This window comes from Nelusetta ayraudi, unplaced genomic scaffold (assembly GCF_046127955.1).
Source record: "Nelusetta ayraudi isolate G7.1 ecotype Tasmania unplaced genomic scaffold, CSIRO-AGI_Nayr_v1 ptg000181l, whole genome shotgun sequence".
In the NCBI taxonomy this organism is placed as follows: Eukaryota; Metazoa; Chordata; class Actinopteri; order Tetraodontiformes; family Monacanthidae; genus Nelusetta; species Nelusetta ayraudi.
In genome coordinates this window covers 488,671-505,099 of record NW_027466230.1, presented here as the reverse complement: position 1 = coordinate 505,099, position 16,429 = coordinate 488,671, and the positions used below count along the sequence as shown (strand labels likewise).

The 16,429-nt window shown below is 47.9% G+C and overlaps 1 protein-coding gene across 1 annotated transcript in view; it reads left to right on the top strand.

Annotated features, from left to right (window-relative positions):
• The window catches only part of LOC142881052 (single-stranded DNA-binding protein 2), a 51,959-nt gene that overhangs the window by 13,282 nt on the left and 22,248 nt on the right, over window positions 1–16,429 (top strand). Inside the window, exons 2-4 of the mRNA XM_076015088.1 lie at window positions 8,737–8,809; window positions 12,850–12,911; window positions 13,194–13,278. Coding sequence (XP_075871203.1) covers window positions 8,737–8,809; window positions 12,850–12,911; window positions 13,194–13,278 — 220 coding nt within the window. The remainder of the gene's footprint in view (window positions 1–8,736; window positions 8,810–12,849; window positions 12,912–13,193; window positions 13,279–16,429) is intronic.

Genomic DNA, 16,429 nt, shown 5'->3' with positions numbered 1-16,429 from the left:
CATTAGGAAAGAGGAGGAACCTTCCTAAAAAAAAAAAAAAAGGATTGACGGTTCCTCTCTGCCACATTTATATAACGTTACCTCAGAATTGAACTTTGTGAAACCTCTGTCATCCGCCCTGCCAGCCTCCAGTAGATTGAGTTGGTCAGTTGGTCTTGACACTCCACTTTGTTCCTCAACTTGTCAACTTTGCAACAGCATTGTTTCGCTTTGCTCCAAACTGGCTTTGAGCTCTTCACCAGATGGGAGGTGAAATGAATCAGAATGATTTGGGAAATGCTTCTAGTTTACTGGGTTTACCATTGCACCAGCGCACCAGCGCGGTCCAACTCCTAACAGATTTCTGTTGGTGACCGCATAGTTGCTCGTTGATTTGATGTTTCAAACAAACTCTTGCCAAAGACAGTCAGTAGCAGAAGAATGTCTCTGTGACTGTTCTTTGCTTTCGCTACGATGAAGAAACGTCGGCCGGTTCGAACGAAACCGACAAAATTGCAGCGCGGCCGCCGCGGTCGCCATTGTTCACAGGCTTGCAGTGGCTTTCAGTTTATTGTCTCGGCTAAAGCCTGGCCACAGCCACAGCCGCTCTCCTCCTAAAGGATGCCAGTAGTTCTGGTTATGTTCAGACCCAATGAAAACACGGGGTTTCAAGATGGATCTCCAAGAATTCTGGCTGTATTTCCCCCAAACCCAGCTGCCTCGCGGGGTTCGTGCACAACTCATTGGACCAAAACCTTTCGACGTGCAACTTTGGAAATCGTGTGAGGACGTGGAGCAGGTCTGTTCCTCTGTGACCACCTCAGTCAAACCCTTTCAATCAGCCACTATTATCCATATTTTACCAAATTGCAAGTGGACCAGCAAACCGAAGTCCACGTTGGCTCGTTGGATTCCGCTTGATTCCAACTTCTATAGTGTCACAGTGTTAAAAGGATGCGGTGGCTCTGAGAGCAGCTTATTCATCCTCCTTGATAAAGGTGTGTGACGGCGCGCTCCCCCCCCCCCCCACCTCTCCTCCCCAGTTTTGCTCACAGGCTGCAGCATCACTCTTACTCTCGCGCTGTCCTGACCTTCCCTCGCACCGCGCGTCCCGGCTCCGCGCATTAATCATTTACTCTCCTCCGTCGCCGCTCCGTCTCTTCCTCCTGACTTATTTTTTTTTTCTTCTGCTTTCGCTCCTCCCTCAAGTCCTCTTGTTGCGGCTTATCTTTATCTCCCTCCCGCCACCCGTACCCCTCTGCTGACTGTTAAACCGCACGTCCCCGTCGACCCCCCTCCCCCTCCCGCCCAGTGCTATCGCCGAGCGTCGTTCCCCCTCGCATCCCAGAATTCTCCCCCTCTTGCCGGGACACGTTTGCCTGCTTCGGCCGTTCACGGCGTCTACAGAAACAAGCGAAATACAAAGAAATAAAGCCAAAGAATGAATAACGGCTGTGACGACGCGCCGCAGCTAATAGCCCCTTGGCACAATTAATCCAACCCGAACCTGACTGCCTAATGTCGCTGCACATTAGAATAATATTTTACCCTAATGAGAAAGCATCAGAGATTAGTCCCTTGATAATTCCGCACTAAGTGATTTCGCCGTCACTCTGCCGCCGTCTTGTTTGCCAGGCAGGTGCGGCGGTGCTTTGAAGGTTCCCCTACAAAACAGATCCAGTTCCCCTTTACAGAGAACTGGATCCATAATCCACACGGTTGGTTTTTTTTTTTCTTGTCTGTGCGTTGTTGTTGTTGTTGTTGTTGTCGTCTTCGTCGTCGTTGTTGCTCCCTCGCAGCCCCCGCGTGTGAGATGAATTATTCAGCGCCGTAATGGGTCTATATTTGTCATTGTTTATCTTGCCTCGGTCCTCCCCGCCCCGCCACACTCACTCACCCGCTGTCCCTCCGCACCCGAGCGGCACTGCCCGCTCAATCCGCCCAGGACGCTCCTCGGCTTTAATGAATGGAGTGAAGTCATTTAGCGAGGGCCATTAATAGCGAGCAAAGCCGCGCCGCTTGCCTTGATTAATCAGGGAGAGTGTTTGGCAGGCGCACACAGGGCCGTTCACAGCGGGGGCCTCAGCCGGTGGGCCGGGGGTTCTTTCATGGTGGGGGTCCCGCTCTCCGTTCTCACCAGCCGGAGCTGCCGACGCGCTCTTCAACCACAGGTGGCGTGCGTTTGATAGGGGGCGTCTTTCAAGGAGCCCGGCTGAAGATCTGTTTGGCTTTGCTATCGATGGTTTTGACATGGACACATGCTACAGGTCCCATATTGTGACCTTTTTTTTTTTTTTTAGATCTCTGCTCATCCCAGACTCCAAGAAAAAAAAAAAAGTAGAACCAAATAGAACAAAAATGAAGCAAACATTTCTTTCTTGGGAGTCCATTGAAGGTGTAGCAACACATGCTTTGTTAGAAATTGCTTGGAAACGTTATGTTTTCTGTGATAGGACTTATAGGAGGACAAATATTCAACACTGAAACCAGCATGAAAATTCAACCTAAACTAGTTTGAAGCCTAAAATAGTTTGTTTCAGTAGCTTATCGAAAGACAGGCTTGTTATATATGCATATTGTACATGCAATAAGCATTAATGATGACATGATGATGATGAGCCTTCGATGGAAGGCTCGTCTGAGGACGGACGACCTAGAAGAATTAATAGTGATCTCGCTTGTCATTTTCAGGGAGGGTTAAAAAAGAAAGTGAGGTAAACGGTAATGTTCGGACAAAGATGTTACACAAATGTCTATTTTGCACTGAAGCAAATATTTGACCTGACCTGGTTGTCATTGAAGACAAGGCCTCTTAATTAAAGGAAACTTGTGACTTGAAACATTCTAATTTTGGAGAACATTAGTAATAATACACCTCACCCTCTGTGTGTAAAGCACCAGCAGTGCGTGAACTGTGCAGAGTTACCTTAGCTTTGTCGTTATCGGTATCTGCCCTGTGTAAAGCCACTGTCAGACTCGTTTGAACCCTGATTGCCGAGGGTTGAGCTGAACGCTGCTGGTATCAGTCAGGGCGACCCGTTGTGCTTCTGCGTTCCGCTGTGTGAAGACTCTGTAACATGACATGGGAAAAACGTGTCTGGATCGTTGGGAGTGCGCAGACCCCAGCTGACTGCGAGCGAGAGAAACGCGATAGGAATGTTGAGAGACGGCAACACAAAGCGGCAGGTAGAAGGTTGAAAACGAGGCCGTGACTAAATTTAGTGAGCTGCAGCTGCAGCTCCAGCTCCAGCTCCCGCTTCAGCTTCAGCTTCAGGTCTGCGCTTACAGTTAAGTGTTAATGTCGTCTCTGCGGGACTTCCCTTATTTCCTTTTATTGCCGGTGCCCCTCCCTCTCCCCCCCACCCCCCCCGAAAATGTTTCATTTGCTTTCAAGCAAAAGCCCTTTAAGAGAAACTAAAGCCCTCAGTAGATACTTCAGCGCCACTTTTGCTAATATTATTCCTCACTTTGAACGTACACCGCCGAGATTTAAGGCAGCGATTTAGTCTTTTCCTCGTAGGGGAAGCGTATCCAGGAGGTAATTAGAATATTTCAACTTCCCGACGGTGACTTAGTTCAATCTAGGATTACTCCTCTATTGTTATTACCTCTCTCTCTCTCTCGTCTCTCTTAAAAAAAAAGAACATGCTAAGACTTCATTTGTCCTTCTTCTTCTATGTGTCTTCCTGCTGCACACGTCTCTTGGAGGAAGGCGACTGGTTTTTGGCTGGGGGGTGTGGGGGTCTGCTGAACGCGATGTGAATTCGCAGAATGAGGTCACAGCGGGGGGCTTTGCCAACTCAGACAGAGCTCAGTGAAGATCCCCAACATTAGAATATGAAAGTTTACAGATCTCTCCAACACTCATCTGCAGGCTCAGCCGCTCGCACCCTCAGCCGCACCTCCATCCTCCCCATCTGCCTTTTCTCTCCGTCTCCCTAATCCCCCCTCTGCACTCTTTTCACTTCCTCGGGAACCTTTCATCTCCTTCCTTCTGCGTTCTCCTGTCACCTCGTCACTCTCCCCCTCCTCTTCCCCTTCTCTAATTTTCCGCGGCAGGCGAGAGAGGGGCACGTTTGACTTTCTGTCTGCCGGTTCGTGTTTTTCTTCAGTCTGTTGTTTTTGCCATAAAAAAAAAACGCAAACACTTTTATGATTCATTTTGTCTGTTTCATATTTTTGCCCACTTCAAATAGACTTACAGGACACCAAAAACATGATCCAGGTGTCAAAACAGCACGATTAAGGCATTGTTAAACAAATAAGCAGAAATAGTCAGAAAATTGATTTCACAACACAGAAATGTTGCAGTCTGGTTTCGACTGGGATTTCTTTTTTTAATCAAAGACCAGCAGAAGGATTTGTGACAGTTTCCAGGCATCCTCGCAGAATGAACAAATGCTTCAGTTGCCCCAGTTTGTCTTTGGAGATGTTTTCGGTGTTTTTTCAACAATGAAAAGAATAATTATCCCGTTTGAAATTTAAATCCTGATTCTCTTTGTCTTTTTGAGTGAGTGATATAAACTGGAGAAAAAAAAGAAATCATCAATATATACAGCGCTGTATACGCACATTGTTAGCCAGCTGTTAGCAGAAGGAGCAGATGTTTGCCCAGAGAGTTACTGTGGCCGCCGTTTGTTTCATCAAGTGCTCAGAGCAGAGAGTGGAGTGTTGATGAAGCTAATCCGTGTCCGCTCGCTGTGTAAATAAGCAGCCGCTTGCAAACATGTTTGCCTTGCAACGTGCGCACGCTTGCGTTCACAGCGAGCGCTGCCCCCATATTTGGCTAGCGTGATTGCAGGTTTTAATATCCAGCACTTGTAATCTGACATTGATGAACTGCTCTCGGCGTGCGGTCTTGTGTACTTTAAAGTCGCTGATAATCACGCGGCAAGAGCCTAAAAGGACGCGACAGCGTTTTCTGACTAGATCATCGTTGTCTGACAGTTGCTCACATCCTGCGCGCCGAGACGATTCCCAGCCATTAGCCACAGCCGGCCTGGCGCTGACTGACTGAGTAATAGATGTGACATTGTGACAATCGCGCAGGATGTGAAAGGAGACTGAGTTCATTGTACTTCTTCTTTTTTTTTTTTAATCTTCAGTTCTAATCTCAATACATTGAACTAATTGAAGAAACAATGTGACCCCATTGATTTAGCAGAGTGAGACATCCTGCACTCGTGCCATCGCGCCAAAACATGACTGGTGGAGAGTAGCGGGAGTCCTGCGCACCGCTAACACGAGCAGTATGTTTACAAACAAGCGTGAATTCGCTCTTTCATTACATCAATTTTCACGCGCTAAACGCTTAATTTAATTGTCCACCCACGCATTGAGTCCTGTAAATATGCCAATTAACGTGCCAGTTCAGATCAGAATCACTTTTCCATTTTATCTGCAGCAAGGGGCGCAGTAATCTGGAGCTAATCTATAACAGGCAAATCCAATCAGTGAAGCCATCTTCTCTTGCGGGTTGACGCTCGGCCAGACTGTGATCGACACGGCGGCAAATCGATTCGGAGGATCCGCTCGTCGAACGTCGATGCTGATCTGAGACTGGGGGCGCACGCGGGCGGGGGGGTGGGGGGGGGGGGATGTCGCTGTGGCTGAGATCTTTCTCTCTGCAGTCACGTTAGTCAGTCTCATCAGCCTCGGCCTCTGGCTGGTCGAACTTGTGGCGATTCATCACTGCGTCCATGGTGGAGGCGGGGCTGTGGGGAGCGTTCCATTGCTGTTTAAGGAGACGTGATTTAGTGAAGACAGAACAAATTTGAATATGAAGGATAAAATGTTTGAATGTGGATCCCCAGCCCTCCTCCATGTCCTCCACCTCCTCTTCCTCCCTCCTCCCTTTGCTGCAGAGCACTGCATGGGCTCAGCACTATAGGAAGAGGATGCAGAGGAGCAAGTGGGAGGCACCTGATCGCTTTAATCATGCTGCTAGGATTAGTGATTTATGTAAAGAGCTTCTAATTTACGACACAAGTTGCCAGAGTGGACGGTTCTGGAATAACAAGTGTTTCAGGCTGCGAAGAGCGAGCACGTATTTAGATTTGTTCTTCCTGGAGTTTATTTTTTTATTTGTTTGCATTTGCTGCCCGTTCTCCGTGAATCCCACAGCGAAGCCACTTGACAAAGCACATGGCAGCGTTTCTTAAAACCCAGTGGGCTTATTTCAAACATCCCAGTGGCGACGGACGACAACAGAAAATACAATACAAAGTGTTTTCTGCCTGCCTCGGTGGAGAGCAGCCAATCAGCTTCCTTTCAGCTTTGATGAGAGCAGGATGTGACAAGGTGCTCTTAAGAAGGAAATGCAACGGTTATATCAGCAATTGTGTTGTCGTGTTATTTTAAAACTGTGTGGTGTTTTTTTAATCTTACAAATGACAAAAGCTGTGGAAAATATAGTTGTGGATCAAGTTAAACACCACATGGCTGCAGGACATCGCCCCCAAAATCCGATCGGTCCACTTTAAATGTTATGGCAGACGGTTTATCTCGCACGTCCAGTTTGTTTTTTATCTTCTTTTTTAAAGTGACCTCCCATTTTAAGATGGACACCCTCTAATCTGCAAGATTGTATTACTTTAAGTTGAGTTGTGTGTCTATCCTCTGTCAGGAGTCTGGGACAGAGAAGGCAGAGATAAAAAAAAAAAAAAAATCTAACATGGGAAAAAGTTATTGACTCCGCAGCTGAGCAGGTGTTGAATGTTGTGACCCAGGTAATATTTCATTCTGTGTCTGTGCCTTTTCTTCGCCGCGCAGCCTTGTTTCCACTCTCTATCTACTTGAATTCCTCACTTCCTCAACCACCGGGGCTTCTGTTGTCGGCTTTTAAAGATCCGCAGGTCAAACTGTCGACTGAGGTTGCCCTTTGAGTCGGAGTAAACGCTGGCCCGGGGGGTGGGGGGGGGCTGAGAGAACTAGCTGCGTGTGTGTTCACGCAATTTCTCAGGCTTTCTTGTCGCCGCTCGCATCGGCGTCAGCCCCACGTCTTTTGTGGTTGTCAAGGATGGTTTTTGGGTGGGTAATGGGAATCGTGTGTTCACAGGAGGAGAGTACAATAACACTTTCCGGAAAGAAAAAGAAAAGAAAAAAAAAAAAAAAAACGGGCAACGTCTCTTTATTCTTGTGCCGTGGCTGAGGTGTCAAGAGTTTGGTCGCGACTCCGCTTAGTGGTCGCCGTCCCAGGGAGAATCTTTGACTAAACATTTTAACCAGGCCGGTGGAGGGGAGTCGGGGGTGGGGGGGGCTGAGGGAAAGGTGGAGAGTGTAAAGAGGAACATTTGGCTAGTTTTGATCTTTTTAACAAAGGCGCCCTCTTCCCCCCCCCCCCCAACGACGAAATCCGAGCTATCAAAACAGCAACGCTGAAAGTGATGGCGAGGTGAGATGTGCCGAGCGGAGCGGTGGCCACCTCCAGACAGGACAGGCAGACGGGGCCGTCTGCTGGGGTTTATTTTTACCTCCGCACGGCTGCAGTGTGTGTGTGTGTGTGTGCGTAGAGGGGGGGCGACTGACTGTGGGAATTCTAGCACAGCTGCTGTCCCGGCGTGGCCGTCTTTCCAATTTAATAACATTCAGACAGACAGACCGACACACGCACGCACGCATGCATGCACGCACGCATGCTCACACACATGGACACGATACGGACGCAAACGCGCAGATGCGGGACTCTCCAGGTCGCAGCTTGCACTGCGTCACGGTTGGAAGGTGAAGTGAGGACAATTTTTTAAAAAGTTGAGAAATTGGTTTTCGCTCCAGTGTTTTGACAGTTGGCAAAGTCAGTATTGGTGGGTTGGATCACCGACTTGTGTATAAAATGCAGAAACTGTAATACCTTCCAAGCTGCTTTATTTTCTACTTTTAGACTGACATAAATTACATAAATATGTAATTATGTTCTGTTTCATTCACCATGTATTGCCAAAAACGTCCAGTAAAGACAGAAAAAAAACCCAATTACTACATTTTCGCTGTTTTATTTACCTGCTGAACTCTTTCCCCGGGTAAGACACTACCAATGAAAACATAATTTTAACAAAACGATGTAATCAGTGGTATTGTGCACGTTGCCGAGGGAAATGTCACTACCTGCAGCTAAAGCGGAACCTCCGCCTTCACCCGACTCTCCCCTCTGTAGCTGCTAGTAGCACAAACGGTCTGGGAGGAGATCTGATGAATAAATCAAAGCAGTGTTTAATTCAAGGTATGATCAAAGCCCTGGGAGGATGTTTGTGGAGAGGTGGAACAAGGCCGAGGTGCTCCACGGCCCCGTCCCGCTGTGCCCACTCTTATAACAGCCGGGGCCTTTTTTCTCTTCCATAAACGGATAGCGCTTCAGAGCTTCGGATATGGAGACGGACTGGGTGAATTCCAAACAGCTGCACAGGTTGCCCTGCGTGTTTGGGATCCGAGCGATGATTAGCATCACCGCGCGCCTTAGCGCCTCTCGGGAGATTTTGTCTGACGCCGTCACACTTCACGGGATCGGGCAGCAGCTCAGTCATTCCGGACCCAGGCAGTAGGATCGCTTATCTTAACTTTTAGCCTGAACCACCTCTCTAACGTAAACGCATGTGTGTTTATGTCGTGCGCGTGCGTATTTTAAGCAAAAGAAGTGAACAGAAATGATGGGAAACTGTCCCACCGGGTGTTTTCGGTTGTATCATCACACGCCACTCAATACCAACTGCCTTCATCCCGACAAACACACTGACACCTTTTCCCTCCCCCTTGTGTGTGCAGGTTAGCGCTGTACGTGTACGAGTACCTGCTGCATGTGGGGGCCCAGAAGTCAGCACAGACCTTCCTGTCAGAGGTAAGACGCAGCGCCGCTCTTAGCCTTTCGCTCTGCGCTCCGTTGGAGGAGCTCGGATGTGTAGCGTTCCCTCTAAAGGGTGGTCTGACCCTCGCGCACAGCATCCAGGAAGTGTAGCGGCTAATGAAATTAGCCTCCGGACCGGCGGTGCTGAGCTGGCAGGTCAGCAGCTTTTTATCATTAGTGTTGCATTTACCGGTTCCAGAGGAGGAGTCGCGGCGGGAGCGCGCTCCTCCGTCCGCTGCTGACGTCTCCCACTGACATCACTCCTCCGAGCTTTTTTTTTTTGTTATTTTTTTCTTTTTTTTTGCCTCCGTCACTCTCTGTCAAATCTCATTCTCGTCCTCTCCGCGAGTCCCGCCACCCGCTCCCTTCCTGTTATCTGCCCCCAGAGGTGAGCTCGCCCTCATTTCCGAACTTCGCAGAGGTAAAAAGGTGATGATGTAAAAAAAAAAAAAAAACAGGTCAGCTGATTCAGCAAATGACGGTGAATCACGACAGAGGGAGAGAGAGAGAGAGAGAGAGAGAGAGAGAGAGAGAGAGAGAGAGAGAGAGAGAGAGAGAGAGAGAGAGAGAGAGAGAGAGAGAGAGAGAGAGAGAGAGAGGGAGAGAGACGGCGGCCCCGGAGGCGTGTTGCACCGCGGTCAGAGGGAGACGGGAACAAAGGGAGGGGGATGGAAAAGGTTACATCATCGGTTGGCACTGATTCTCATCACATCGACAGAGTGCGCGCTCACACACACACACACACACACACACACACACACACACACACGCACGCACGCACACTCACAAACACACACACATGCAGCCTTTCCCGCTCGGCCCTCGACATACGAGGGAGGTAAAAGCAAAGGCAGCGTTGCGTTCAAGTGCAGCAACAAGCCCCCACTTTTGTATACAGTAAGCACGCAGGAGCACAGCAGGTAAACATTATGGCATAATGTCACTCTGGCTGAAACAGCAGGGCGGAGCTAAGCGGGGCTTTACAGGCCACTTATCCACTTTTTATCATCCACATCTGTTTACAGTGTATCCACCGGCTCAGGGAACAGAGAGACGGTTGGCTAAAAGTAAGACCTGGATATCAACACAGAGGAGACAAAAATGAAAGGCAGTCAGCTCAGAAAAGAAGACACCCCCCCTCGCCCCCCCAACAAAAAAAAACCCAACAACAACAACAAAATGTTGGAGCAGTGTTTGGTTGGCTGTTAATGCACACGGTCAGGAGAGCGGCCCTAACCCCTGTGTGAGGGAGCCCCGCAGCGCGCTGCAACATCTGCCAGTAATCATGCTTAAAGGGATCTTGTTGTAGCGCGGTGTAGGTAAATGAATGAACGTCCCGGGAGGCCAAACCGCAAGAAGACAGGATATGCGGGCTGCTGCTGCTGCTGCTGCCGCTGCTGCCGCTGCTATTTTCTACGACGCTTTCCAGATGAAGGGGCGGAAAAGAGAAAGAAGCAGAGCTCCAAAGTTGGCCTGACCTAAACTGAACTGCACTCACAGGGGTTGTTTTTTAAAATGAGTCCACATCGAGCTTCACATCGAGCGAGTGGAGCCGGTTTCTCGTCCGTGTATGGAAATTGCCCGCCGCCAATGTGTTTCCAGTTAAGTCTGATGTCTTAACTACAACTACCAAGTGGGGCTGAGAGCATGTGGAATAAACACGGGAGAGGCAGATCTCCGAGCCCCCTCCTCTCGTCCTCATAAACTTCAAAGGCATTCCTCCTTAAAAAAAAAAGAAAAAGAAAAAAAAAAGGAAAAAGTCAGCCTGTCTGATGTGCAGCTGAGGTCAGGACGCTCTGATTGAAATGTTGGAACATATCACTTGTTCTAGTCGGCTGCACCAGCGGGGCAGGTAGCAGTATACAACCCCCCCCCCCCCCCCCCCAAAAAAAAAAAAATTTAAAAAATCCCATTCTTTAATCCATATGGAAGCTTTCAATGAAGGGAATCAAGCGGACGATGGTGACGCAGCTGAAAAAAAAAAGAGCCTCGCAGAGTGATTTGTCTGTTTATGGAGAGGAGAGGCAGACTAAACAGTCGCATCGCACGGCTAGATAGCGCAATAGTGTCTGTCGCCAGCAGCTGCTGCTCAGATTGTCTGAGTCGGTGAGTGCGCCCTGCTTCTGCGAAAAATATACCGTCTCCCCACCGCTGGCGACGTTAGTTACCACCTTTTAAATGAGCAGTGAAGGCCTCACAGTGTCAGACTCGCCAGCCGCGTTTTCATTACAGGTTTTCGCAAAATAAAATGGATATTTCTAAAAATTTCGTCAAAGTGCAATTGCAATTTTCAGGTGTTTCCGTCGAATGGTGTGAAACGCACAAGCCGTAATTCTCGTCGAAATTTGAGAGGTTTTTTGACCAGTTTTTTATTGCGATATTTAAGTTTTGCGCAATTCTTGGGGTAATGGAAACACAGCTATTGATGCAGGTGCTGTGTTTGGAAGATCAGTTCAAGTTACAAGTTACCCTATTGATGACGTAATAGCAGTGTAACTTTTTCAACTAATATAACAGTTTACATTTGCGATTGCATTTTGATTACCTTTCAAAATTTAGAATAAATGTTCCCAACTGTTAAGACCTGAGAGAGTTTCCAGCAGTAATCAAAACAGTGAGAGGCAATTCAACTGGCAGGCGAGTGGTAGGGTGCTGCAATTCCAAACAGTCCATAGCAAGAAATCTGAAACATCAGATCAAGTAGTAACTGCAATTTAACTACATTTTTTTTTCTCCCAGTAATGTAACTGATTACAAAAATGTCCATTTTGTAATAAAATTACGTAACAGTGTTACATGTAACTCGTTACTCCCCAGCACTGTGCACGCAATTGTCGAGCGGTCGGCACTCGTTAAGGAGACCTGATGGTTGATTCACAGGTGCACAGCAGTGTAGAGCCGCTCACTAGTGTCAGTCCTGAGCCGATTGGGTCACTTCTGTCTGTGCGTGTTACACTGTGACTCTGGCAATGTAAAGGTGTGAATGTACATGTTTCCCTCGGGGCGTCGGCCCTGTGGTTCAGGCTGAGTTAGTCGTGTCACTTCAAGGCTGTGCGCCGGTTGCTGCTTCATTAACACTGCCAGGAGTGCGTGCAGCCAGAGGCGGGTGGGATACGTGTTCTCACACACCCCGAGAATTGCGACCGTAACCAGATTTCTATTGCGGATTTGGGCAAAAACTTCAGTGATGTTATTTAAAACTACAACGAAAGATAGTTACGAAATTGTGTTTTCTTTCTCATCTCACGTCAAGTCATTCCTTGATGTAGGAGGCGTATGTTTTAAATTCTGTCCGCATTCGTTGGCAGTGGACGCGCTGCAACCGCTTTGCTCAACATCGTTATTGTTAACACAAAAAAAATTTGACTTTTATAAGGAAGCCATGCTGGAAAGGTTAAATTCCCTGATTTCACATCAAAATCATCAAAACTTCCTCGTGAGGAAATTTTCCAGAACAACTTGACGGCTTGAACTTTTGCGCTTCCGCAGGAAGACAGTTCAGCTTTTAAACCACCATAGATATTTGCCAGATTAACATAGATTAAGCAGTGATGGGAGAAATCCACAGTTGAAAAGGTTTCTGGAAAACAGTTTTTAGAAAATCCAGGAAAACGTTGGGAAAAAAAAAAACTTCCTGGAAACAATCAGTTATATAATGTGAGAGAAGTGAAGACTGCGTGGCATCTGGGTTTGACTTTGACTTGATGAGCTCCTCAAGCTGGTGCATGCTGACGGTCTCAGACTTGGTCACACACACACACACACACACTGACACACACACACACACACACACACACACACACACTCGCTCTGTCTCCTTCTCCAGCGTGTGTGCAGACAGGCTTTCAGGCGTGCATCTACTCACTTATCCACTTATGAATCCATGGATCATAAGGATCATAATATTCCATAATTATATAATGGTATGTGTTGGAAGAATTCCCCTGAACCCTCTCCAGCCTTGTAAAGCTGATCATTCAGAAGTAAGGCATGTTCTCTCACTCCTCTCTCTCTGTCTCTGTGTGTCTGCTCAGATCCGATGGGAGAAGAACATCACATTAGGTGAACCTCCAGGGTTCCTCCACTCGTGGTGGTGGTGAGTGTTTTAATTCACTTAGAGTTCACGCAGCGCTTCTTCTCTTCACTCCCTTATTACCGCTTCTAAACTTTTCTTCTTTCCCGACAACCTTATTTCTTTAATCATGTTGAAAAGCTCCTCCTCAGGTTGTTGTGTTCTGACTCAGTTAGAAGCGTCTATTCCAATACTAATTAAAAAAAAAGAGAGAGAAAGGGAGAAAGAAAGAAAGAAGACGCTGCCTTATAGGCAAACTGCTCCACCTTCCTGTGTTGCTACGGTTCCTCTCTCTGTGTGTTGCAGTGTTTTCTGGGACCTGTACTGTGCAGCTCCCGAGAGAAGAGACACATGTGAGCACTCGAGTGAGGCCAAAGCTTTCCATGACTACGTGAGTTTACACACTGGTGTCTGTTAGAACCTCTTCATGGTTCGGCTGAGCTGCGGTTACCAGGATGTGGGCTGGAGGAAGATTTCAGTTCCGAGTTATCGAGATATTTCAATACATTTGTTTATCAGACTGTTTTTTGATGATTTAGTCTGATGGGAGCCATATCCCCAAATCATTTCTAAAGGTCTTCAATGAAATGAGCACTGAACACTGCAACAAAGCCAAAATCATGTGACAAAGTAGGTAAATAATATTGGTAGTGAGAGGATGTCCCGCTCGCTGTTTCTCCTGTGTTGTTTGTTTTCCTGTAAATTACAATGCCGGCCGCCATTTAATCAGGCCGTGTTATTGAAAGCGGCGAGTGTTTCCGTCCAGCCGCTATTCCATGTTTACTGAGACAATGTTTGGGGAAGGTGGGCGGAGCAGCGGAACAACACACACACAGAGGGTGTGTGACAGGACGTTCCGTTGTAGCTGTCATGACATCTACAAAAATGCAATAAGTGCTATTCAAATAAAGTTTGATTTCATTTGATATAGGTAATTTGATAACTATGTCTAAAATTAAAAAAATAACTAAGGGAAGGAAACAGGTAAGAGTTGGGAAAGTAATTATTGATTTAGAATTTAGTTCTTTACTTTATTTTTTAGGCTTTTCAAAATTGATAAAGACATTTGGGTCAAAGGTCATCAGGAGAGAGACACATTTAATCACATTTGTGCTTTTCTGTTTTTTTATGAAACACTTGAAAGTCAATAAGAAGAGGAATTGAGACATAACGGTGAAAAATATGGACCAAGACTTAAGTTATTGAGGGCAATTCCTGGAAAATATGGGTTTAAGATGATGAAGCCATTAGGCTCGACCTCGCAGCCTTCCTGCTGTGCATTGTGCTCCTGGAACACACACACACACACACACTTCACGTCCCACTTCAACAAACTGCGAGCTGGTGAGCTCATCACACCGGGGCGGAGCAGGAGTTGCGTGTCCAGCCCGTCCGACGCTCCGCCACGCTTTTCTCATCGTCGCCGCCGTCCGCTCCCCACCGAACGAGCTGCAGTCGCGCCGCCTCCGTCTCACTAGCTGGGGGGAAAAAACAGCGAGCCGTGCCAGCGCGCTTGAATTTTTAGATTAGCCGGCGGTGACTAAGAGGCGGGGAGCTCGGCGGCTGCCGTCTGGAGGAGGCTGCTGTATGTTGGAGGAAGGTGGCGGGAGGTGTGTGTGTGTGTGTGTGTGTGTGTGTGTGTGTGTGTGTGTGTGTGTGTGTGTGTGTGTGTGTGTGTGTGTGTGTGTGTGTGTGTGTGTGGTGGAGGGTGAGTGGGGGGAAGGGAGGTGCTTATTATGTTGTTGTTTTCCCTCTGTAGTCTGACTCATCACATTTGTCTGCTCTGTGGTTTATTGAGATGTATTGTTGGAAGCGGTGCAGGTCAGGGCTTTCTGCCGACCCAAGCAGGATGGACGCCTCCCTCTTTCCTGTAGCCCAGCAAATCCTGCACGGCCAGCGCGCGTGCACGCGGAGGCAGGAGGCAGGAGGCGGGAGGCAGGAGGAGGAGGAGGAGGAGGAGGAAGAGGAGGAGGAGGAGGAGACTCTTCCTCTTTCATCTCCACTGCCGTGCGCTCGCCGCGCCTGTGCAACGGGCAGGTGATGCTGCTGATGTTGCCGATGATGATCAGGGTGATGAATAGGAACTCCCAAGGACGAGGCCGCTGCTGCCGCCGCCGCCGCCGCCGCGTTATGATGATGTCATCATCCCCGGCTCCAGTGGGGGGAGGGAGGAGGGAGAAGGAGCCCGAGGGCGCCGTGACCTCAGCCCTCCGAGTCAGACACAAAAGAGGAGGAGAGCGGCGGAGAAGAACAGGGGGGAGCTCTGCAGTTGTGAGAAAGAGGAATGTCTTCTGTGTCCTCCCTTTTTCTGCCAAACACAATCAAAACACACACGCACACATACACACACACACACACACACACACACAGAAATGCAGGACAGTAACGGCATCTTGTTGTTTCCTCCCATGCCGTCTGAATCCCTCTGTATCTCCAAGTCATTAGCAGGAGCCACCAGCAACATCTTATTTTTACATTTCCTGCAGGGGATGTAATCAGAGAATTCTAATTAGACCATTTGTAATTAGACCAAGGTCACTTTCAATCAACTCCTTCAATGCCGCGCGCCACCTCGCGCATCCAATCAGGGTCTCCGCGCCCGCGTCTGCCACTCAACCGAGCCGCCAAAATGTGTTTGCGTGGCATCGGCCGCCGTCTGAAAGAGAAGCTCAACCTTAATTTGATGCCGGCGTGGCTCTTTCAGTCTGCTGACTTTGAGACTAATGGAGATCCTAATCAGACATTTTGATGGTAATTATTTTCAGATACCTAATTACCGTGTGAAGTCCTAATTAATGCGGTGCGCTGTATAGGTGATCATTGGCATCATCTGGGGTGTCTTTCTTTTGATAATTGACGAGCCTGTGACAGTGATTTTAGCACCATTTGCATGATTGCAGCAGTTTCAGCAGCCCACTGTCAACGCCGTTGCCCTTTGAGCCGTTCAGCACCTCAAATGCCGGCGAAAGTACCAAAAAAAAAAGACCAGGCCAGACCAGGATGGTCTTCCACCGAACGGATTCGCTAATCGAATGTAAAAAAAAAAAAAAAAAAAAAAAAAAAAAGAGAAAGAAAGAGAGTGATGACCCAAGTGAGGAAGAGATGCAACGTTATTGATTTCCGTCCACGGTCGAGGCCTTTCATGCATCAGAAAGGCCGTTTACAGTTCTGTTAAGTGCTTTGTAAATTGCACTCTTGATACCAAATGAGCGGTTTCCATTTGCGAGGAGCCATGATGTCATAAAAACAAGTTATTTTTAAATTCTCACGCTCGGTCTGGGAATGGCCGGCAGTCCGTAAACAAAAGTCTGTCTCACAGTTCAACTTTTTGAAGTGCAGAGTCATGTCGGGGGGGATCAGACCGCAATCCAGTTTTTATGAATCCTGAATGAATCCAGGTTTCATACAGTTGAAAACTGAATGAGTTGTGTGCAGTCATGTGTTTTTAGTTTGGTACTTTCCAAAACAGTTGTCAAGTTTATGCCTTTGCATCTTTGGCCAGGAGGCCAGCTGACGCGGGATGGTTCGGTCTGAGAGTACAA